This window comes from Suricata suricatta, chromosome 2, assembly GCF_006229205.1.
Source record: "Suricata suricatta isolate VVHF042 chromosome 2, meerkat_22Aug2017_6uvM2_HiC, whole genome shotgun sequence".
Lineage (NCBI taxonomy): Eukaryota > Metazoa > Chordata > Mammalia > Carnivora > Herpestidae > Suricata > Suricata suricatta.
The window spans coordinates 68,283,909-68,310,014 of record NC_043701.1 but is presented as its reverse complement, the minus strand read 5'-3'; the positions used below and the strand labels follow the sequence as shown (position 1 = coordinate 68,310,014).

At 36.2% G+C, this 26,106-nt stretch overlaps 1 protein-coding gene across 4 annotated transcripts in view; it reads left to right on the top strand.

Moving 5' to 3' along the window:
* SEMA3C (semaphorin 3C) overlaps positions 1-26,106 on the top strand; it is a 177,147-nt gene that overhangs the window by 132,243 nt on the left and 18,798 nt on the right. For 3 of the 4 annotated variants that reach the window (XM_029928139.1, XM_029928168.1, XM_029928158.1), the window contains 3 exons: positions 18,385-18,473; positions 21,656-21,697; positions 24,877-25,034. In XM_029928139.1, the coding sequence (XP_029783999.1) occupies positions 18,385-18,473; positions 21,656-21,697; positions 24,877-25,034 (289 nt within the window). The remainder of the gene's footprint in view (positions 1-18,384; positions 18,474-21,655; positions 21,698-24,876; positions 25,035-26,106) is intronic. The other variant, XM_029928150.1, reaches the window with a different exon arrangement.

Here is a 26,106-nt window from a genome sequence, read left to right as displayed (position 1 = left end):
TGCTTTGAAAGACACACACACACCTGGGGAAAGGAGATTTGTGGTCTGAGTTTGTCTTGTTGAGATGTTAGAGTTGAGTAAAGACTTGAAAAAATAAGAGAATTAGCCAAATATACATCTGGGGAAAGAGCTTTGTAAACACTTCATGGACTGCATTGTGTTATGATCTATAATGTAAGGATCTGTAGAATCCAGGAAGGAACTGACTGCCTGACACACATTTGAGAAAGTTTTCTATTGCTCCATATCATATTATCACAGAATTACTGGCTTAAAACTACACACATTTGCTATTTCAGTTTCTGTAGATGAATGCTTAGCTGGACTCTCTGCTCAGGGTCTCACAAAGCCAGGCTGTATCATTTTTTTGAGTTCAGGGTCTCTTCCAAACTCATATGATGTTTGAAAAAATTAAGGTTTTTAATTTTGATTCAGAAATGAGGCCCCTGTGCACTCTGCCACATGGAACTTTTTATTGGTCATTCAAGTCATAGTTATTTGCTGCTTCAAAATGAACAGAGTCTCTCCCTTCAGTCTGCTAAAACAGGGTTCCATCTAATGTGGCCTAGTCATGGGATTGACGTGCTATCCCTTTAGCATTATTCTATCGGAGAAGCAAGTCACACATTCTACCTGTACTCAGCGGGAAAAGGTCTACAAAGGCATGACTCATCAGAGGTGACTTTAGAATGATTCAGCCAGTGGTTCACATCACTGCCATGATCACTTTACGGCAACGATGTGAAACATACATTACACACAGAAAAAAAAGAAAGGCAGTTAAGAGACTTTTGTTTATTATAGCCAAGAGAGGATGAGAGCCTAAATTAAGACAGATGTTAGAAGTCAGAAGTTGAGAGGGATTACTGGGTTCAAGAGATATTTTGGAAGAGGTAAGAACTTTATGAAAATTAATTGATTTGGGAAAGGTGGAAGGTGAACATAGTGTTTGGAATGTTTTGTAGATCTGTAGCTTGGCAGTAGGTGGAAAAAAGTGCCCCTCACTGTTCAACGGAATATAGTATCAGCAAGCAGATTTGGAGAGTAATGAATTCCTTTTTGAATGGCACACCTTCACTTTCCTATGACCTGGCCATATATCAGAGACTGAGTTTATCACCTAAAATACATTATCCTAACAAAATTTTATAGCGACCCTATGAGAACGAATCAGCATCCTCATCTTGCCGTTGTGTAAACTGAAGCTTTGAGTGGTTAAATGGCTTTCTTCGGGTTGTGAACCTATTAGGAACAGTAATTAAATTCAAACCCAAGCCGGCTCCACATTGAGTTAAACATTTGGTGGACCATCCCGATGAATAAGTGAGAGAGTGTTGTTGTAGATACACTTCAGCAGAGAGGGCTGTGCTAGAGATGTAGATATGGGAGTCATAGTGATGTAGGTGTTAGCTGAATCCATGACAATCCTTGAGGCCAGCCTAGGAGACTATGCAGATAAGAATTTAACTCTGGGATGCTCATTGAAGGATATGAAAATAAAGAGTGTTTACCAAGGAAATGGAGAAGGAGCAATTATGAAAGTAACAAGAGAAGAGGAGGATGTAACATCATGGTGGCCTGGATCAAAGAGAGCGACAGGCAGGAAAGAAGCAGTGGTCAGAAGCATCAGATGTGGCACAGCTGTGTCTGGGTGACCTTGTAATATGCTCCTTTTCTCATTACCCTGTCTCCTTTCATACCAGCAAGATTTGAGAGGGAGGTGTCCATTCCGGTGTAAAGAATGAGATGTGGACAGGAGGAAATAGAAGGAGGTCAACAAGGGCAAGTAAATGCTAGGTTGAGTGATGACCGAATGAGGAGGGGAAAGCTCATCTCTGTACCCAGGCACCCAGAAATGTAGGTGGATGCCTCCAGGACCTGGAGCATTTAATATGTGGTTTAAATTCTGACAACGAATGCGTTGACAGCCTACCTTATGATAAAAATGGTGCAGGAAAATAAGTTAATTAGTGACCATAAAATTTATTAATCTCAGATGAGTAATTCTTTCCCCAGATGTTGAAAGATTAAATAGGAAGAGTTAGGGGTGCCTGGGTGGCTCAGTCGGTTAAGTATCTGACTTCAGCTCAGGTCATGATCTCACAGTTCGTGGTTCAAGCCCTGCGTCAGGCTCTGTGCTGACAGCTTGGAGCCTGGAGCCTGCTTCAGATTCTGTGTCTCCCTTTCTCTCTGACCCTCCCCTGCTTGTGCTGTCTCTGTCTCTCAAAAATAAATAAATGTTTAAAATTAAAAAAATAAAAATAAAAATAAATAAAAGGAAGTAAAGGAGGGGTGCCTGGATGGCTCAGCTGGTTAAGCATCCCACTTCCGCTCAGTCACGATCTCACAGCTCGTGGATTCCAGCCCTGCATCGGGCTCTGTGCTGGCAGCTCAGAGCCTGGAGCCTGCTTCAGATCCTGTGTCTCCCTCTCTCTCTGCCCCTCCCCTGCCCATGATCTGTCTCTCTCTGTCTCTCAAAAATAAATAAATGTTAAAAAAATTTTTTTTAAAAAGGAAGAGTTAGCCCTAATTTTGAATTTTTGCAAATTTAGTTGTTGCAGACTGTGTGGGATTAGTTACACCTTACACAAAATGTAACCTGCATTATTCAAAGTAAGTTTATTTTAAAATAAATGCAAAGAAATTATTCATGATATAATGCAGTGGTGAGAGTAATGTGATCTATGTGTTTTAGTAGTTTACAACACTCTAAAACATTAATTTTAGTGATTTCTGAGACCCTATTTGAGTGTTCTTTAGTTGTATCACTAGGAAAATGTAATAATGCATATGTGGATGGATTATCACATGATCTCATACTAAATTAATGTTTTTTCTAATCCTCACAGAGAAAATTAGCTTCCAGAATGAGAACAAACAAGCATATTATATTGTAAACTACTGTAAAATTTATAATTTCATTACTTCTTATAGAATTGCTAATTTAATAAAATTCTTGGCATTAAGACTGCTTGTTCAACTTTGCCCCAGAAGACTACTTTTTAATTAACCTATCTAAATAAAAAGCTGAATTTTTACACAGCAGTAATGGATACAAGCATGTGTGTGCCCACCAGTGATATTCTAGATCTACATATGGCAGTGTGAAATGGCAAGGTAAAATTTCCCGAGGTCTTCATCAAAATGACCAGTTCTAATTTTGGTTGGGGTTTTTCCAAAACCTTGTGAAATACAGAATAGCTTGTCAGAATAATAAGTATAAGTTATTCCTGGATGAATTCTAGGCTAAGAATTAGAGAATGTACTTTGACTTCAGAGGACATAGGTTTAAATCCTGCCCTCTATCACTTGTTGGAATTATGACCTTAGCAAATTATATAACATCTCTCAGTCTTATTAATTATATCTACTTCATGAACATATTTCAAGGATTGGATGGGATGATATATGTAAAACCCCAAATGTGCTGCCTAGAAGTTAGTAAGTATTCAGCAGGTACATGTATATTGTATCCACATAGTAGATATATATTTATTGAAATCAATCATATGTATCTAAAAATATAAGTACATATAAGTATGTATGTACATACATAAATATTCTGAGTTCCTATTATGAATTCTCATACTACTATTCACTAGACTTAGCAGTGAACAAAACACAAATAAATGCCTCTCTTTTTATAGAGTAAATAGCCTTGTGGGAGGAAATAGGCAATGAATAATGTGTGTATAATTATTTTCAGTATTACTTAAATTTGTGTACCTTATATTAGAAAAAGAAGAGAAAGCTTAACTGCAGATGTTGGGTAAATCTGCTGGTAATTAGGAGGCATTTCTTTTGTCTGGAAATTATTAATGAAAGTAAAACATTGGTATATAAGAATAGTAAGTAATAATATGTAACAGAGTGGGAATAAAGAAAGATAATTTCAGACCGCAGAGAGTAAAATTAGTTATATTCTCTGTAGAGTTTACAAGGAAGGTTCACATAAGCTCTCTCCTTTGATCTTGAACAGCCTTGTCAGGTATGTAAGGCATATCCACATTTTATTGGGGAATAAAAAGGATTACAGGAAGCAGGTTTGCTCAAGTTTATGCCATTTGGAAGTGTAAAACCAGAATGGATACAGTGAAAATAGAGGACACGACTGCAGGTTGGAGGAAGTAGGTGTATTTTATTTTTCAGTAGTGGTGTAGGAACTGCCAGTAAGTGGGCTGTTAGGAACAATGCTTACCTACTGATGAGAGCTGACTGCAAGAAGGGCCATTAGAGCACAGTTACACGTCTACCCAGCGGTCAACCTGTGCGGCAACAGTGCTAATTGGTTGTATCCCTTCCAGAGTAACTGCTGATCTCAGTAGCAGTGTCCTGAATTAAAGTAGTTCTAGTTGGTCTGCTTTTGAATACTTACATTCTACTTTATCACCTTAGTAAGAATGGAAAATAATGTCAGTCTATCACTTTACTTATAGATTTAAAATTATTTTTTAATTGCTCAACATACATATGCTTGTTTTTTAATCAAGAAGTAGATGAATAAAAAAGGAAAAAAGAAAGAAAAGCCATCCTCATTTATATTTCCTGTTTGAAACCAAATGTATTTGGTCTTCAAAAGTATTTGAATAGAAGAAGGTGAGGGGTGCCTGGGTGACTCAGTAGATAAAGCATCCGATTCCTGGTTTTGGCTCAAGTCATGGTTTCAGTTAGTGAGTTTGAGTCTCACATCAGGCTCCGTACTGACAGTGCAGAGTCCCTACTTGGGATTCTCTCTCTCCTCTCCTTCCCTTGTTTGTTCTCTCTCTCTCTCTCTCTCTCAAAAAATAAAATAAATAAACTTTAAAGAAAAAAGGTGCTTGTGTATATATTAGGTAAATAGCTTGCAAAACCTTGGACCACATCCCATAAAATACATAGTACTAGTCCTGCAGTGACACATAGAAATCTTGAAACCAAGTGTAATAAATAAAAATCATAAATAGCCAGAAGTAAAAGTGCAGGTCAGCTTTGTGACCAAATTAGTTCAAGTCAGGACAGATTTTACCATCAAAGGAATTTTAAAAAGACAATAAGCTATATGGAAAAAAAAATTAAAAAATTAAAAAAAACATTTGAAAATTAAACTTGCATAAAAAAGATAATGGGCCTACCTTAAAAATGGAGTGTAATCTCCTGCTGATCTAGAGGGATTATACTATAAATGCCTATTATATTTTCATTCTTAAGATATCACATACGGCCCTGCTTGACTCTTTTGGGGGGAGGGGGAGATTTTATTATACTGGCACTTGAGATTCTAAGAAATCTTGCTTGCTTTTTTAGTAAAGATTTATTGGCTCACAAATCTGAAAAACAATGGTAGAATGGCTTTAGATGTGGTTTCTCTAGGGCTCTAGCTTCTTTCTTTGGAATTTTGGGCTCTGTTCTCCTTAGCAGGGAGCTGGAATCAGCTTTGTCCTTATGTCAACCATTGTCCTGCTTATAAATGGCTGCAGAAGTTTGGGAAGATATTTGCAACTCAATCAGCTCTGATGGAAAGAGGGTCATATCTGGTTCTCTTGTTCCCATTTGTATTCTTTCCCTTTTGACTAAAACACATTCTTCAGCATCTCTTCACAAATAAATGCAAGAGGTCTGCAGACAACAACTTTCCCCAGGTTTTATTTATTTAAAGAATGGTTGAGTTCATCATCATTTTTAAAGAATATTTTCACTGACCATAGAATTCTGGGTTCACTTTTTTTTTCTTTCACCATTTAAAAAAGTCATCCCATTATCTTCTGGCCTCCATTATTTCTAATAAAATGTCATCAATAACACTATCCCTTGTTCTCACGACATGACGTCTTTTTTCTTTGTTTTTCTTTTTTTCTCCAAGTTTTTTTTCTATAGCTTTTGGTGTCAAGGGTTTAAATATAATGTGCCTAGGGGTGGCTCTGTTCAGCCTGGGCTCTTGTTCAGCCTGGGCCTCACTGCATTTCTAGATGTACAACATAATATTTTTCATCAAATTTGGAAAGTTTTCAGCCATTATTTCTTCACATATTTTTTTCTTCCCTCGTCTCTCTCTACTCTCCATTTAGAGCACATTTATTAGAAGGTTTGATAATGTCACACATGCCCAAAAGTCTGTTCACTTTATTCCTTTTTTTCTGTGTTCTTACAAGTGGATAATTTCTATTGATATACGTTCAAGTCATTGACTCTTCTTTCCTTTTTTAAAAAAGTTTATTTATTTTGAAAGAGAGAGTGCAAGTGGGGGAGGGGCATTGAGAGAGGGGGTCAGAGTGTCAGCAGCAAGTTCTGTGTTGACAGCAGAGAGCCTCCTGCAGGCTTCATGATGAGATCACGACCTGAGAGAAAGTCAGACGTTTAACCTACTGAGCTACCCAGGCGCCCCTCTTTCTTCTTTCAACTCCAGTCTGCTACTAAGTCTATGGAGTTAATATTTTATTTTAGTTATTATACCATAGTTGTCAACCATCCATTTGATTTTATATAGTTTTTATTTCTTTCTGAGTTTTTTTATGAAATTCTTTTTCTTTTTTTTTTCTTTTATAATTTATTGTCAAGTTGGTTTCCATATAACACCCAGTGCTCATCCCAATAAGTGCCCTCCTCCATGCCCATCGCACTCCTTCCCCTCTCCCCCTTCCCCATCAGCCCTTAGTTTGTTCTAAGTAAGAGTCTCTCATGGTTTACCTCTCTCCCTCTCCCCAACTATTTTTCCCCCTTCCCCTTCCCGATGGTCTTCTGTTAAGTTTCTCCTGTTCCACTTATGAGTGCAAACATATGGTATCTGTCCTTCTCTTCCTGACTTATTTCACTTAACATGACACTCTCAAGTTCCATCCACATTGCTACAAATGGCCAGATTTCATTCTTTCTCATTGCCATGTAATACTCCATTGTATAGATAAACCACATCTTCTTGTCCCACTCATCAGTTGATGGACATTTAGGCTCTTTCCATGATTTGACTATTGTTGAAAGTGCTGCTGTGAACATTGGGGTACATGTGCCCCTCTGCAGTAATGATACCCCCCAAAATGTCATCCCGCAAGCCCAAGCCAGGGCTCTTCCCAGCCAGGGATCGAGTAGGGGAGCAGTTTCTCCTGATGCCCATTGAGTCCCTTGCATACAGTGTGTACCAAAGGGAATTTCTGGGATGGGACACCCAGCCTGAAGCCTCCGCAGTTAGAGACAGTATCTCTCTCCCAACGCCCTGCAGTTAGAGAAGGGATGATAGAATCCCTCTCGTCCCAGGCCGATGGTTTTTCTCCTCTCTAGGGACAGTTCTACAAGCAGTTTCAGCCACTCTTATCCCTTTGTCTCTCCGCAGAGGGGGCTCCCTCCCCTCCGTGCTTCCATGTCCAGGCTTGTTTTTATCTTCCCAGTTCGCAGTCATACGCCTATGAGGCTGTCTTCTTAGTGGACTCTGTCTCTTTTCCTCCCAGACTCATGTGGTTCAGAGTCTTTTGGCTTCATCCCTTCTTTGTTTGATAGATGCAGGCGGGAAGTATCCAACTCCCTACATCTCTGCCATCTTGCCTGCGCTCCTGCCTTCGCCACCACGTTGGCTCAAGCACTGCGTGCCTGTTCTTGTGTGGCTCCTTTCCTGAGTTTGTATTCATTAATTCACTAGGAGCATATCTTCTTTTCCTTTTTCAATTTCCTTTCAAAATTTTGAATATACTTATATAGCTATAATAGTTGCTTTAAAGTTGTCATTTGCTAAGTTTAACACCTGGATAATTTTAACTTCTTTTTCTTCTTGGCTATTGACCACAAATTTCCCCCCAAACACTCACTCTCTCTCCCTCTTTCTCTCTCTCTCCATGTATGATTTTCATTGTTGTTGACTATGTGACATTACAGATAATATCATGGTCTTAGGTTCTGTTATCTTTCCCTGAAGAGTGTTAATTCTTGTTTTAACAGACAGTCAGCTAGAATGGGTTTAGACTTGTTTTACTCTTTATTAAAAATCTTGTGCTCAAGGTAAATCACTCTGATGTAGCAGGACTCAAATTCCAAACCATTTCCCATGTGTTATCAGATCTTAGTTACAAGTTTTGTTAGAACAGCTCTGAACTTCAGTCTTACTCTAAAATGTGGCACTTTCATAGGCTCAGGCTTTTCATGTTCGCTGGATGCCAGCAGTTTTAACAGGGTGTTAATGAGATCTGTGTGCTCTGGTAGGGCCAGAACTCCCACTTCACCCAGGATGGCTCTTCCCAGGACTCCTGAAACTATAATTTATCTGTCTTGTTGTCTTCATAGCAGCTGCAAACTGTCAAGCCCTGGGAGGTCCTCTCCTGCAAACATATAGCCCAGGAATCAGTAAAAAACTCAGAGGGGATTTTCACATGGACTTCTGGAACCCCAATTCTGCACAGCTTGGTCTCTCTGATACCATGTGCTGCAGAAGTCATTTGCTTCTGTTGCCCCTCCTCTCAGTGGGACCGCCGTGCATTACTTGGGCAGCAGCTCTTCGCATCTCTGTTGGAAATTGCTCCTAGGCAGAAAGTGAGGTGATGATTATTATCGTGTGAAGATTATCATGTGAGTTTTTCTCTTTTAGTCGTGTACTGTCTCCTATCCATTACTTAGAAGGAATTGCTCATTTAGTTTGTCAGTTTTATGGTTGTTTACTGCAGGAGGGCTTTTCGGGTATCAGTTACTTCATCATGGCCAACTGCCATAGTGCCCTCCAGAAAGATGCTCTGGAATGCATTTCTACCAAGTGTTTGAAGACAGTTATTTTCTTCTCTACATGCCCACTCTAGGTTTTATCATTATTTTAAGATTCACAAATTAAGTGGAAACTTTTGTAATTTCATATAGATATATTTAAAAAAATATATGTGCTTTTCATATGTATACTTTACATGTAGATCACATACACACACATATATTTATAATTATATAATATAATTTTCAAAATGTCTGAAACTTTTTATTATACTTTACTTGGAGACTTTCCCAAAGTATTTTAGTACATTCCGATTAAGTAATTAATTTTTATTTATTAGCAGAAAATATATTTTTTAGCTAACCTTAGGCAGAAAGAAAATTAAAAATTAACACATGTATAAAAAACTAATTTAGTAGTGTCTTTTTTCATAAATACAACTACCAAGAAACAAAATAGTTTACAAGGATTTGAACTGTTCATCCTCTGTGATTTGCAAATGTTTGAGCAGATATGTATTTCTTGTGTAAAGTTTATTTAACATTAACACTTCTGAAAATGATAAGTGTGTGGTCTGACATGGGAAACAACACCCAGATTTTCTAGGAAACTCCCTAGGTGATTTTGAGTGAGATACTTTGAACACCACATTTTGAGAAAGTATTTGTTCAACAGAATATGGTTTCTAAATGAACCTGAATGGTAGGTTCTTGGGAGTGAGATGACATTAATGGTATCAGCAAATAAACTTGAAAGTCACTGAATTCTATATTTTCTTTACAATGTAGAAAAGTATTTTAACAATTCTGAATGATTCTTCAGCAAACAGCCAAGAAACCTCTTTAACTTAGGCTAACCCAATACTATCCAAATTTACTTGACCCTACAAACTTTTAACACCATCGCACTTTAGGAGATGCTGAATAGATAGCATTCGTTGATACTGCCTTTCCAAGAGCCCCGCCTCAAATAGAGACACTGAGATTCCTTTGATGACCAAGTGGGATTCTAACTGCCCGAAGGACTGATGCTGGAGGTTGTCAATATCACAACACTTAAATTACCTTGTGAGTGTGAAAAGCTGTGCTAAGGGTGAGAAATTGTGCTAAATGACCTAGTTTAGAATTTTTCCTTTTTTTCTAATTCTTTTTTGGTGGGAGAACATTCATGAATGTTTTTAAAAGTATATTTAGTAGGCTCTTAAATATTGTAAATATGTGATTTAGTTTTATTCTTAAATTTCTAAAAACATTGTTATAAGAGTGTAGCTGTTTGATAAATTAACGGAAAAATTATTATGAATACATATTCCAACTAACGTGAAAGCAGACAGCCAACTGGTAAGATCTAATCATGGAAACGTACAAGGTAGCATGTGCAGTCATTCGTCCCACATTTATCTACAAAGGTTTTATTTGTTACACAGTTATTGCAGGTTTTGGGGGGCTTTAATTGTTTACCTTAATTCTTTATTTTAATAAACAATAAACAAGTTATTGCAGTTTGGGGAGGCTTTGTTTATTTTAATAAACAAATTTAGAAAATTATGATGAAAGATGAATTGTTATTTAACAAATATACTGATTTTATCTTTTATAATATTAATTTTAACAATACTACACCTGATTTTCCTGCAGTAATTTGCCTCTGAAATCATATGTAGGGCTGCTTGGGTTGACATCTAGAGGCACCATGGTGAAGATAGAGGGAAAAAAAGTGTTAGGTATATGTCTTTGGGGTTTGTATGTTTCTTTACTAAATTGAATAAGGCCACTCCTTAGCAGATGCATTAATTACCAAAATCTAGAATCAAATTGGCTGCATAACTTGCAGAGTCTGGTGCAAACTGGAAAATCAGAGTCACTTGTTTAAAATTATTAAGAATTTCAAGGAGGTGACAGCAAAGCATTAAAGCAAGTACAGGTCTCCGTCTGTAGGAACTTGAGTGACTGAACAGGTCTTACAGCGGGAAGCCAGCCCTGAGTAGAATATTTTTACAGGTTAACAATAGGGGGAAGGGGTCTGACGAGATCCGATTAAGGAGATAGCGTCCCCCTAAATCCCCAGGTGACCAGTGGCAAGCAGACAGTTTGGCAGGGCAATTTCCAGTATAACACCTCAGGATTATAGTTTAAATGAGACTCTGCTGATAGATACACAAAGGACTATTCAAATGACCTGCTGGGTGATGAGCTCTGTCTGATCACTTGTTTGAGACAGCCAGCCTTTACTGTGCTATTAATGCAAGCTGTTCTTTTGTCTGGAGACAGTGGAAAGGTTTAAGGATAATATTGCTATGATTTCTTGTGTGAAAAAGAAAAAAGTCCTAGATGATATAAAAATGTATATGGCAGGAAAGAAGCATGTCTGCAAAATTTTCTTGAAGGATTCAGTGGAAAAAAGAAAATTAAAATTACTAATATGGGTTGGTGAGTCTACGATGTTACCTTTGCAGAGAGGTTTATGTCGTGCGAATCACTTATAAAACTTGTCCTGCTGGATTCGCATCACAGTGCTTCAATATACTCAAGGTATGACTATTCTCTGTATGGCATAGATGAGAAAATTGGGGTTTAGAAAACAAACAGTGACTCCAATAATGACAAAAGTTTAGTAAGTAATTGAGCTATAAATAAAAAGTAGCTTGTACTTACTGAGGGTATATACACTATGCACCAGACCTCATGCTAAGCAATTTCCATGTATTATTCAACTCTTTTAACTGAAAGTGACCATACACCTTTCTTAATCTAATTTTTAAAAATTAATGTTTGGTATGTGCATTTATATCTGTGTGTGTGTGTGTGTGTGTGTGTGTGTGTGTGTGTGTGTTCAACTGGGAAACACAGGAGGCAGCCTCAGACATAGCTGAATTTGTGTTTAAATGATGTTTTCAGGGATTTATCTCACCGTCTTTCAATTTTCCCTTCCTCTGTATTGTTCATTCTCACATGAAGTTCCTGCAATGTGGTCGGAAGGATGGCCCTTCACCTGCAGATTTACAAGTTTTTAATAGCCCTGATCTCACAAAGAAAGAGGCTCACAAATCTCTAATTCCCAGGGAACGCTGGGCCCTAACTTGTTTGTGTGCCCACTCCTCCATGAATCACCAGGGGAAAAGGATGTTATTGGACAGGCCTAAGTCATGACATCTCCCTGGAGCTCTAAGAGAGATACACATACCATTCCTTAACTATTTAGATTGAGAATGAGAGAAGTGTTTCCAAAAGGTGTTTCAGGGTGTTATTATCAAAAGAAAGGGAAGTGATTCTGGGTAGGCCTTAGATATCCATTACAACCGTTTAATTATTATTTATATTTACACCCAAGCAAACTAAGGCTTAAGGGAAAAGGTACACTCTGCTTCACTTAAATGTGTCATAGGTATGGAGCTTACCCCAAGGAAATAAAAGCAATACCCCAAATTCTATAAAACATCACAAAGGATTTATACTTTGAGTATATTCAAGGAATGCCATTCTCACTAGCCTCAGAAAGCAAACATTTGATAACTGTATTATCATTTTCAGACTAAAAGGTATAGAGATGGCTTTATGTAGACATAAGTAAATGGAAATTTTATGGATATCTGGAATGTGTATCTTTCAATGACTAACATCTTAATTGGAACACACTTACTACCTAAAAGACCGTAATTTTAGGCCATAAACCCTTGAGTGCTCTGCCTATTTATTTTTGCATTCATACTGACTATGGTGCCTGACACACTGAAGGCACTCAATAATTTCTTGTTAAATTACTGGGTGAAAATGGGGAGGGGGGAGGGGAGGCAACCCAAGTCAAGTTAGTTCTCTACCTCAAACGTATTTTCTATATGGGAAACTGAAGGATTTGTGTGTTTTGAAAAAGAAGCTGTAGATGTCTACCATGACTGCATTTTGAGAATAACTATGCCTTTAACATGGGCCTCTTTAGGGAACAGCCATTGGTTATTACCTGTATATTGGCTCTTTCCTGATGTCAAAACGGATTGAAAGGACACTTAAGGGTTGACAACTGATCGGTCTCTAAGTATTAGTATATGCTGTGCCTTAGTGGAGATTAAATTGAACCAAATCAAGGCTATGTCTTCAGAATCTGAACTAGATAGAGATAGTGGGAATCAGGCAGTTTGTAATGAAAGTAGAAATATGAAGATATCCAGAGTAGAGCCTTCTAAATGGTGTACAGTAGAGTTAGGATATTTTTTCCCCTGGCTCCACGTACTAGAGATCCTGACCAGTCACCTAAGTTGTTGATCAACTACTAGAACTGTGTGTGTGTGTGTGTGTGTGTGTGTGTGTGTGTGTTTAATGTTTATTTATTTTTGAATTTTTTAATGTTTTTTATTTATTTTTGATACAGAGATAGACAGAACATGAAAGGGGGAGGGTCAGAGAGAGGGAGACACAGAATCGGAAGCAGGCCCCAGGCTCTGAGCTAGCTGTCAGCACAGAGCCCGACGTGGGGCTCGAACCCACGAACGTGAGATCTGACCTGAGCTGAAGCCAGAGGCTTAACCGACTGAGCCACCCAGGTGCCCCAATGTTTATTTATTTTTGAGACAGAGGGCATGAGCAGGGGAGGGGCAGAGAGAGGGAGACACAGAATCTGAAGCAGGCTCCAGGCTCTGAGCTGTCAGCACAGAGCCCGATGTGGAGCTCAAATGTGAGCCAAAGTTGGAAGCTTAACCGACTGAGCCACTAAGGTGCCCCGGCACTATTTTTTTTTAACTAAGTTTTAAATTTTAACTCCAGTATAGTTAAGATGCAGTGTTTTATTAATTTCAGGTATGAAGTATAATATTAACAATTCTGTGCATTACCTCGTGCTCATCATGATAACTGTACTCTTTAGTCCCCATCACTTATTTCACCCATCTTCCTGCCCACTTTCCCTCTGGTAACCATACAGGTAAGAGTCAGTTCCCTGGTTTGCCTGCCTCCCTCTCTCTCTCTCTCTCTCTCTCTCTCTCTCTCTCTCTTTCCCATTTGTTTGTTTTGTTTCTTAAATCCCACATATGAGTGAAATCATATGGCATTTGTCTTTCTCTGACTGATTTATTCCTCTTAGCATTGTATTTTCTGGCTCCATTTGTGCTATTGCAAATGGCAAGATTTCATTATTTTTGTGTCTAAATAATATTCCATACATACACACACACACACACACACACACACACACACATACACCACATTTTCTTTATCCCATTCATCTGTCAGTGGACACTTGGGATGATTCCATAAGTTGGCTATTGTAAATAATGCTACAATAAACATAGGGGTGCATGTATCCCTTTGAATTAGTGTTTTGCATTTTTTTCTTGGTAAACATCTAGTAGTGCCATTGCTGGATCACAGGGTAGTTCTATTTTTAACTTTTTGGGGAAACTTCGTACTGTTTTCTGCAGTGGCTGCACCGTTTTGCATTCCCACCAATAGCACACAAGGGTCTGTTTTTTCTCTACATGCTTGTCAACACTTGTTTTTTTGGGTTTTTGATTTTGGGCATTCTGAAATGTATGAGGTCAGCTCCTAAAACTACTGCTATGTCTTTTTATTTCTTTTTTTTTTTTTTTAAGTTTACTTACTTATTTTGAGAGAGAGAACACTTGCACACAACTCTGAGTGGGGGATGGGCAGAGAGCAAGAATCCTAAGCAGGATCCAGTGCTGTCGGCACAGAGCCCAGTGTGGGGCTCCATCCCGTGATGCTTGACTGCCTGATTTGCCCAGGTGTCCCCACTGCTGTGTCTTTTGAATAGTCCAGTTTCAGTGAGGTCTGGCACTTTGTAAAATAACTACATAATCATGTCTACTTCTGAGCACCACGTTTTAAATAGGATAATGCCAAACTTCACAGTACCCAGAGAGACACAGGCAGAAGGTTTGGTTTTGAATTTGAATGAGTACACCTGAAGGGAGTACTCCTGCTTAGACCAGAGGAAGAAATTATAAAGATAAATATGGAGGCATGTACAAAAGAGATTGAGTGTATTCTTGGTCACTGTGGAAGAAGGGCCAATCAAATAAATAGAGCAGTGGATTTAAATGAAGAAGAAACTTCTCAACCTTTTGCTAACTTGTGAAAGATCATCTAAGACAATAAAATTGTTCTGATAAGATATTATATATTAGATTTTGTTAGAGATTCTTCAATGTAAGAAATGTATTTTCCAATTTTATAGACAGTTTTAGTTTTTTTTTTTCCCGAAAACTAAGCTAATTATTAAAAGTGGACTTTTCTTCCCCCCACTTGTAATTGTTTGGGGGAAGGCACAGACAGACAACTCTTTGTATTTTTTATATTATTTTAAAAGAAGACTTCCCAAATTACATAAATTTAAGGTCTCATGAAACCTAAATTAACCATTGTTTATAGTGATGATTAACACCACCACAAAGATTTAAAGCTATTCTATTCATATTTGAGTCCACAATTGAGTGATTGTTTAATATATGGAATTCTAGTAAGAACCTGTTCATTTGTGATTCAGTGTTGAAAATTGAAGCAGTGTAACAAAGAACACTGCAGAAATACTAGCTCATAAAGTACCAGTACATGCCTAAGTGTGGAAAAGTAAAGGAATTAAAATGGATATTTATTTTCTTCAGTGTCAGAATTAAATCATATATTTTTATCATAGAATCAGACACATAGTGGACATTCAATAAATACATGTTTCTCTCTGAGATTCTTGCCTTTCTATGATTTGTTTGAATTTGATTTTCAGGTAGAAATGTTACCAATACTTGAATTTACTTATATTTTTGTAAAAGTTTCAGATAAGTTGACATGCAGTTTTACTTGGTAGAAAAATATATTTTTATCTTTAATGGTCTTAAAATAAAAGTGAATCTACTCATCATTACCAGAAAAACAAAAAATAACTGAAACAGAAAGATAAGTAATTATTCAAAGTGTCCTCTAGCCTTTATTGCAAATGAATCAAAAGCATGTATTGCATTATCTTTTTATTAAGCCATTTTTATAGCCGCTCTTTGAGGGTAATATTTTATAAATGGCCTGAATAAAGTATGTTTGTTGTGGGTTCTTTCAAAAGTAATGATGATTTGTGTAAAGTATGGCTCACGAGGCCAGTTTAAACATTAGATTGAAAACAGGAGCCAGTTGTCTCATTTGAGAATACTTAATTCTTTTCAGAACTGATAGTTTTATCTTTGGGAATCCCTGTAATTAGAATTCTCTTTCATGAAATTTTATTTGAGACTATGGTTACACCGTTTCTGCTCAGTCTCTCCTCAAGAAAGAGGTCATTACTGTGTCGAAGAATTACTACAAGCTGCAGCAGGGAACCATAAAACTCTGTTGTGACCTCTTTAAAAAAAGAAAAGAAAAGAAAATATGAGGCCTATGATAACATGACCTAAAACAAAGATGGTTTTACACTCTCATTCTTCACACATGTACATGCACACAGCCACACACCATACTGTGCAAATTCTGCCCTAGGTGTTACAATTTCAAAGCTTTTGCTTTGGTTTTTTTGGTACATCCTATTCCCTGGGAAGTTTCCAAGGCTCTTGGTGATGAATTGTTAATAGAAATTGGAGAACACCTGCAACCGCGTTAATCCATTTTCATTGTGACCTGTCTCTGCACAGCATCCCTAAACGTTTTTCACTTCAAATTTATACACACATTTGCTGATCTTCCAAGAAAAATAGTACAAATTACTCTTAGGGCTGATTTTAAGGAAGCTGATCAGTGAAACAAATTTCAAAGCCTTTTAATTGTATCTAGAGCTTTCAAGGCTTTGAGATTGTTATTTATTTTTTAGTATGGCTTAAGAAATGAATTTTATTTTTTTATTTATTTTTAATTTTTGGTTTTGAGAGACAAAGAGACAGTGTGAGCAGGGGAGGGTCAGAGAGAGAGGGAGACACAGAATCCGAGGCAGCTGCAGGCTCTGAACTAGCTGTCAGCACAGAGCCTGACACGGGGCTCAAACCCACGAACTGTGAGATCATGACCTGAGCCGAAGCCGGACACTTAACCGACTGAGCCACCAAGGCGCCCCAAGAAATTAATTTTAAATTGTAGAGTATAGTTTGGAATTTCTAGGATTAGGTGCTCATACTTGGATCCTCACAGGGCACAGGAATTGTTCTGGCAAAATCTCTAAGTCTTGTTCTTCTCTACAAACATATTTATTATAATTAGTAGGTTTTAATTTTTTAGTTGGTAACACTTTAGAGTTTATTTTTTATTAAAAATTATCTTGAGGGGCACCTGGCTGGCTCATTCAGTAGAACATTTGACTCTAGATCTTAGGATCATGAGTTTGAGCCCCACATTGGGTGTAGAGATTTTTTTTTAAAAGTAGGAATTCTTGTGAATCTTTCTATTTAGGTTCATAGATAGAAACTATAAAGGTGAAATGGGGTCTTTTATGTCAAAGATACTCTTGCCTGTGGAATACAGGCCAATCTGAGATGTGTTATTTGGGGATTGTGGGATTCATTGCTAAATGATTAAAGTCTTGTACTACTCAGTTCAGATGAACTATTACTGACGTTTCTTAACAGAATTTTTAAATGTTCCAGTATCTATTGATGATAATACATCTTTCCAAATTATACACCCACCATTGTATGCTCCTACTTAAAAGTAATGACTTGATGTTTATGATACAGCTCATTAATTATTATAATAGAAACATATTTTAGTGAGGAAATATATTTTTACTTGACAAATCATTCATATTTCTTTAACCCTACATTGCTGAATCTCAACTAGTTTCATTTAAACCTAAAATGTATGTGATTGGTAGATTGGTAAAATTATATGCTTATAAAATGCTTATGTGACATACGAAACTATCTTAACTAAAAATATTGGCATAAATAACATTTCCTGTATGTATTACATTTATTTGGGTCTCTCTCTTTTGGGCAATCTTATTAGAAATATGATTAAAATTTTTTTTTTTTGCTTATGTTTATCTGGACCATCTAATTTCATATTTTCCCCTGAATTTTAAGGATATCCAAAAAAAATTCTCAAATGTGTATGTGCGTGAAATAATTAGTAGAATTATTCTATAATTCTATGAATAGTTGTCCATATCTGATATGATACCACATTTATGTTTCTTCTTTGAAAATTATTTTGAATTGGGAGTTAAACATTTTATTGTGTCTGAAATCTCTCATGGCTGCAGATACAATGTAAATGTCTAGTACTTGTGCTTAGAATACAATTATAAAAATTCATTTGTGATCTTTTTTCTCAATCAAATCATTATATATCAGTATTAATGAAAACATGGGAGTGTAACTTTGTAGCTTTGGTTTGGAGGTTTAACTAATATTCTTAAGGGCCAAACTTAAAATGATGTGTTAATATTTGAAGAATACACACTTGGTTAAGAAACAGAACTTTTGACTTTATAAGACATTCAGACATTCTCCTCTCTCATAGTTATAAGTGCACCAATTATGTACAAATATAAGAATTTCTTATTAGTTCAGTTTGAAATATATATAATCAATTTAAACATGAAATTTGAAAAAAAGTAAAATTAAACATGAAATTTGGAATAAAATTAGAATGTGGCAAATGGTAATAGCTCAATATATATGGTAACTTCTTGGTGACTAATTAATTACATAAATAATTTCTAAATTCTAAGCCAGTGGGCTTATGTTTAAATGTTTTTCTTTCCTCCATCCCATTGGGTTTTGTTTTTTTTCCCCTCTGATTCAGATCGAGGCACTGTGCAGAAGGTGGTGGTTCTTCCCGCTAACAGCTCTGCCCGGGGGGAGCTCATTCTGGAGGAGTTAGAAGTCTTTAAGGTTTGAACATCTTCTTCTGTTAATCTCAGAACATGCATGATGGATGGAATTATTTCGTCTTAGGGCCACATGGGAGGAAAAAATATTTGATAAAAGATCAAATAAATGTCATAAATTTTTTGAGGATAGGAAACACCAGATAAAGTGAGAATTATAGAGCAAATATTTTCTGAAGTGTTTTTTAAAAAAATTTCAAGTTATCTTAACATTAAAAGATTAGTTTTTTTAGCGATTATCACAACTCCAAGATTTTGGTCATTATTATTTTTATAAATGAGCTCTTGTGGTCAAGGTCTCAAAGATTTGCCATGCAAGGGCTTTTATGATTTACTTCACAAGCCACTGAAACTTAAATGCTTTACGTTATTGATTGTTAGATAAACTTTCTCATGTTTTTTCTTAATCCAGGAATTTTAAGGAAAACTGCTTTGCTTTCTCTTGCTTTATTGCATTCAATTCAGATGTCACTCTGGTTACATAAAACAAATGTTGTCTCTTTACCACTCAAAACTCATGTTCTGCTGAACTTGAGATTTCATTATTGTTCTCTTTGTTCTTAAATGTGGGTTTAAAGAAAAAGGAGAAGAGGGGCACCTGGGTGGCTCAGTCTGTTGAGTGTCCGATTTTGGCTCAGGTCATGATCTCATGGTTCGTGGGTTCGAGTCCCACATCAGGCTCTGTGCTGACAGCTAGCTCAGAGCCTGGAGCCTGCTTCAGATTCTGTGTCACCCTCTCTCTCTGACCCTCCCCTGCTCGTGCTGTCTCTCTCTGTCTCTCAAAAATAAATAAAAAACAAAAAACAAAGAAAGGTTTAAGAAAAAGAAAAAAGAAGAAAAAAAAAGAAAAACAACACATATAACAACAATAATAAGGCACACAGAAGTAAGTTCACTCCTGAAAGACATCACCTGCTCAGGGCAAGGTGCCTATTCTTTATGTGTCTGTGGCCTGGAGAGCAGATTGGTGGTGTCCTGCACACCTTTCCCTCCTTAAATATTAAGTCATTGAAGTTCAAGTGGTTTATCTGATAAACATTTGGAAAAATGGATAAAACACAGCCAGAGGACCTGCTAGGACTGGAAAGATACTGTGCCATGGAATCCATCCTATTGCAGACTACTGTTTCCAACTGAATCAATTAAGGAAAAAAGAAAGCCCGTGGACATCAAAAGAGCAGAGTCAGCCTTTAACAGTAAAATTAACACCGCAGGACTCCCAGGAGCAGGCTGTTGCTGGGCCAGTAAGTTGATTTGCTTAGTTGAGCAGACGCAGAATATATTGTTTTAATATATGTTCCCATAGTCTCCAAAATTACTAAATGATCAAGATGCATTTTTTGGGTTATGTTAGTAAATTTTAAATGTAAAGAAATATTTTTTAAAAAATAATCAAATGAAATCTAAGGAACTCCGACAAATTTTCCGGTATGTTATTGAATTTACAATTTTTTTAATGCTAGACTCACTTTGGCATAAAGTTCTTTGTAGGTAGCGCATTAATGTTGTGCTTACAGAATGTTGACCATGTACCTTCAAGTGCTTTTTCTATGCCTTGCTTTATAAAACAATTGATTATTTCACTAGATTAAACAAAATTGCATTGTGGGTAAAATGTATTTTCCGCATTCAATTCAGTAAGGACAACTTGGCTGGCCAAAATAACAAAGTACCTTTTTCTAGAGTTTTCTTGAAGATAGAAAAAAATGCCATTATTGCAGAACTTCATTTTTAATTCTGAAATATCCATTTTTAACAAGCAGAAAGTGTTAACTAAGTGAGTTTGACACAAACCCAAACATGTAAGAGCTTATGGAAAGCTCTTAAAGAAATGTGAATCATTCTGATCACGTGCTAACTACTTATGGTCTGTTATATGAATTATGCAAGTGTTATCATCATGAAGAATAAACTCTTCAGTGGAAAAATAGAGTCAGTCACAACTAAAAAAGTTGAGCTTTCTTATGGGCTTGTGTGCCAGTGATTGATACGGCTAAACAGAGACACGGTTACCAAATACAGTTGCTTACTGTCTTCAGCATGGTGTTGGTGTCATATTTTCAGATGTGAGGTAAAAATCACTGGGTGTGTATGATATACTGTGATTAGCACGTGAGGAAATAATGCAATTGAATTGAAACAAATTCCCTAGCTAAGTGTCATACTGATATATTGCAGAAGACACAGTGTAACTTTTACAAACCAGACCCTTTGTTTTTATAGAGTGCAGAACCATAATTTCTTCTTTTAATCCTCTGTTCACAATATTTCCTGAAAATACATCCAGCTTCCTCAAACTTAATTTGTATAAATTGCAATATTTGTTTTGTCTTTGTGTGTATTTCTAAACCGTGATCAAAACCTGTTGCAAGTGAATGTTTAGATATATTACCATTTTCTCTTTAAGTGTGTGTAAGGACACACACCTCCAGAAAGGGAAATAGTTGTAGGTACAATTAATTTTGAGTGCTTGCTCTCACTGGAGCTATTCAAATGAAACTTCACAGATAGTTATCAGGTTACCACAAGTCTGATTTTTGAAAGGAACTATATCATGTTTAAGAAGTAAAGTTTATGAAGAGTGACTTTCAAAAGGATACTATTTCAGAAAATTCTTAAGTACTTTCATTAATTCACATTTATCAAGAGGACATTTTCTAACAATATTTTTTTGTTTGCAACCGAAGAATTAATAAGCATGATTCGGGCTGATACGTCTTTCCAAAGCAAAATGTGGCAGGTGCAGGGTCGTGTCTTATGCAGACAGTGTGTGTATTGTGGAGGAAAACATGGGGCACTGCTCCACACCCGACCCATCCAGGCTTAAGTTTTATTCATTGGGCTCAGTATTCCAAGATGTAATTTTTTCAGTTCTTTGAAGCTTCTCAAACTTTCATTCCTTTTCTAATGACTGTGCTGATAATGTGTTATAATTGCTGCTTTTTTGTTTGTTTAAGCGTGTGTGTGTGTGTGTGTGTATATATATATATATATATATATATAAAACAATCCATCTATATCACCAGCAAAGGAAATGTAGTTTATAGACAATTATTGCTAAACTTTGAAAATATACATGCATATATAAATGATGATTTCATGAACTTTAACAGAAAATAGAACATTTTTATTACGAATCTTTTTAAAGAATTATTTTAACAGCTGCCTTTTTAAAAAAATTTTCAGAATCATGCTCCTATAACAACAATGAAAATTTCATCCAAAAAGGTAAAAAACAACCTTATTTTTATTTTCTTTGTATGTTATAAAACTTTACTATAATGAAAACTATATTCTGTAACTTTAGAAAATATTAATGTATCAGAAAAATAAATACTATTTATAGGATACCACAAAATCAACTTTAATTTTGAAGAATAATTAACGAGACATTAATGGAAGACAAAATAGGTCTATTTTGTATAAAAGCCCACCACAGGGAAACATATAAATATATACAGCAAGGTATTCCAGTATTTTGTTATCCTAGATTCTCAAATATTACTGTGTGTGAAACCAGCAAAAATAAAAGTAACCTTTTTGAAGGAGGAATTCGGCATAATCTTTGGGCTACTATAACATCACAAACATTCTCAGAGGCTTGGTATAAGTAATCAATCCTCTTTTGAGTCACTGCTGCTATCACATGTTTGAAATGTGAAATGCATTCTTTTGTGCTTATTTCTCAGGAACTGCTATTTTTTAGAGTTTATACATGTCATTAATAAAATCTGAATGTCTCAAGTCTAAACCATATAAGGATTCAGGTTTGGGAGAAGAAATGTTTGACCGTGATTATCAGAAATGTTTACCCTTCTCATTCGTGCCTGCACATGCACGTACACAATGATCATGGAAAGGAGAAACCTTATCCCAATCTCTACACGTGTGACACTTGCACCTCTCCAGCCACAGGGTGTTGTCTCTGGAAGAAAGTTCTAAGGGGGCAGAGTCATATAGTCAAAAGGAGAGTAGGCTTCAGAGTGGGAATGACATGCATTTGAATCCTAACTTGTCTGTAAATTGCAAACAAATCATGAAACGTCACTGACCCAAGTTTCTGCCTTCACAAAGTAATGCTTTTCTCACAGATGAGTTAATTTATATGAATTGCCTAAAGAAAAGCAGGTCTTGGTAACTGTTTAAAGAACCTGAGACCTATTTTTCTTGGAATATGGAATAAAGATTTTAAGTATTAGCACCACTGATGACATAACGTTAGTGTTCTTTACCTTATTTGGTCTGTTACAGATGAAGAAGTATTCCACAGTCAGTCTTGTACTCTTTTCACTTGACTCAATTTTATGAAGAAAAATAAATAGGGTACAATGGAGGTAAAGATCTCATCTGTAAAAATGTTTGTATGGTGCACAACAAACATTTTCCCAAGTAACAAGAAGCCATTTGTCATTTTCCCCAGTGTCCTAGGGAGCTGATCCCAAGTCAGAATTGTCTTTGAAGTCTGCAGGGGAGCTCCTTGTTTACAGTAGCTTAATGAAAAGAGAACATATCAGAACAAAATTCAAAAGGGACGCGGAGCCACTTGTGTGGCAGAGTAGTCCTGTGTACAAGTACAGTACTACAAGTTACAGTTCAACTTGAAATTCAGCTGGTATACTCCGAGTTCACAGTGCATTCCATTAAATTGCAATATGCAACACACACATACACACAGGAAAAACTGAGTATTAAATCTGTCTTCAACATCTTATATTGCAGATAATTCAAAATGTTTTTTTCCGTTATTAGATTTAGGATATGGTAATTATTTGAGTTTTGGGAAATGTGTTTACACAACTGAATACTACATTAATTTTTCAGTGAGAAAGAAGTACAAATCCTCAAAGGTATTTCAAATAGATTTAATTACCAGGAATTTGTACCTTCCCTAGTGCTTGGATTATTTTATTTTCTGTTTTATGCTTTCTTATTCTCAGGTGTATTTTTGAATTCTATATAGCACAAAATAGTTCGATTAATAAAAATGATAATTTCTAAAATAAAACTACCCATGTTCTTTGCTCAAATAAAGCAGTTTCCTTAAAATATTTTGATGTAGCTGATATATTCACTATATCTGTACTCAATAAACTCTTATTTGAAATGTTCTTAGAGAAGTGATTTTTGCCAAAATATGCTGTTGATTTTCTCAAGTGGGGATCAATCATTTTCAGCCTTATTTCTAGACAATTACTTGCTCTGAACAAAATTTTTTTTATTAGACAGTAAACCGAGATATAATTCAAATGATTAATTAGAATTCAAAATGTATAAGTTGATCATTTATTAAGTGGCATTTTATTCTATACATTATTTAACATTCGTTGAGAGCTTAGGAGTCAGGCGCTATTCTAAGGATGTTATATGGAGTTAGCCCTTACTTTAAAAAACTCTGTGGGATAGGTACTTTATTATCCCAATTTTATCAAAGAGGAAGCTGAGATTCAGAAAAGTTTCACAGCACATTTGTGGTTGAGCTGGGATTTGAAGCCCAGAAATCTGGCTCCAGAACCTAGTGGACTGGTACTGCCCCTATTGATTTAAATTTTAGGTTGTGTGTCTGTGAAATATGTGTAGATGCCTGTGTGTGTGTGCACATGTGCATATGTGCACATATTCAAGTGCCAGCTTAGAGATTCTCTAGCTTGAATTATAGAATATCACTTCTTTATAAAGTAAGTGTCACTTAGAAACTTAACATTTCAACTTGTGAGAACCAATTTATACATAGATAAAAGAATTGGAGCAATATCATAAGAAACTCTTAACACTACAAATGAAGGAGAGTGAAATCTTTATTTATGACTTAGGCCACTGAAGGTCACTGGATCATACAGAAAATTTAAGACATGTCTAAAGATAAATACTAATATTCTTCTAAATAATTTAAAATTGCTCTAATGAATAATATGTTCTTTTCAAAGGCATGTGAAACATATTTTTCTTTAATTTTATCTAATACTGTGTACTTTTTTTTCTAAACTTAAAAATACCCTTTATTTTAGACTTGACTTTTTCAAATTTACAAGATGATGGGTTCCCATATTTGAAGAAAAAGAAATCTGCCTTGTGCATTCAACAAATAAAGCAAACATCGCAATTTAAATCTGTAATATATTAGCTCACATCTGAGAGAACAATAAATCCAATGTCTAAAATGTATTACCGTTCTACATAGGGTTCTGAGCTTTTTATTTTTTGTTAAACAGGAAAGGGGTAATATTATAAGCATATTAACATAGGAGAATTCTGTTTATTTTGGCTTTTACCCTCTGTACTTTGGTTCTTATTTTTAGTCTATTTTAAAATGAAACTAAGTTTGTGTAGACACATATTATAACATGTTCCTGCTAAACGTTCTCTTTGATATCCACCTCTGAAATAAATCCTAATCATTCCTCTAATAGCAACAGTTGTATGTGAGCTCCAATGAAGGGGTTTCCCAAGTGTCTCTGCATCGCTGCCACATCTACGGCACAGCCTGTGCTGACTGCTGCCTGGCCAGGGACCCTTACTGTGCCTGGGATGGCCATTCTTGCTCCAGGTTCTACCCAACTGGGAAGCGGTGAGTACCAAAATTCAGCTGAAAATCAAAAATGATGTGACCAGACAACTGGCCCATGCTTCACATATATTCTTTTAAATGGCGTTAGAAATAGTAGCTACGTTTTGCCTCCTGTCTAGTTATTGAATGAAGTAAATGACAATGCTTAATAACTTGAGATTCTCTCAGATATGTAAGGCTAGAGTCCTTTGGTTTTTTTGTTTTTTTTTTTAATTTTAGTTTATTTTTTACTATAATTTATTGTCAAGTTAGCTAACATACAGGGTATGCTTCAGGGTAGATTCCCGTGATTCATTGCTTACTGCACACCCAGTGCTCATCCCAAGAAGTGCCCTCCTCAATGCCCATCACCCATTTTCCCTTCTCCCAGCCCCTGCATCAACCCTCGGTTTGTTTTCTGTATTTAAGAATCTCTTTGGAAAAATTTATTTCTTCTTCTTCATGCTCCTGTAGCAACACAATCCCTGCCTGTGAACTATTGAAAAGTTCAGACAGCATTTATCATTTTCACATTACCTGATTTTGTGTGTGCTTTAGTATCTGAATAAATCCCACCTTCCTAGAGGCACTTAATTTTTCTATAATCAAATGTTTGTCTTAGTTTTGGCAGTAGGAACATTGCTCCAACATGGGTGTCCTGAATTGCTTTCCAAACCTTGATGACCATGCTCTTTACCTCTTAGAATGGTGAGTGCATGGTTGTTGGTCCGTTTGAGAGAGTTAGGCAGTCTGAGGCTGAGTTCCATTTATCCAACAGAAACTTAGGAAACTCTGAACCAGCTTGTACTAAGTTGGAAGGTACCACCAGTAGGGACACTGATTATAGAAAAAAGAATATGCAGAATTTAAGGTCAGCCAAGATCATAGCTATTTTCAGTCATCTCTTTATATGGGTCATGATGGGTGTCAAGGCCAAAACCTAACAAAATTAGGGTCAGCAGGAGAGAGCAAATAAGACTAGCTCTAAGCACTAATGATTTTCAAGTAAAATCATTGGGGTGAAGGTGTTTTATAGCTTTATTCTTTTATACATATAGGCCCTTAAAGATCTTGACAGATTAAAGGGACCTTA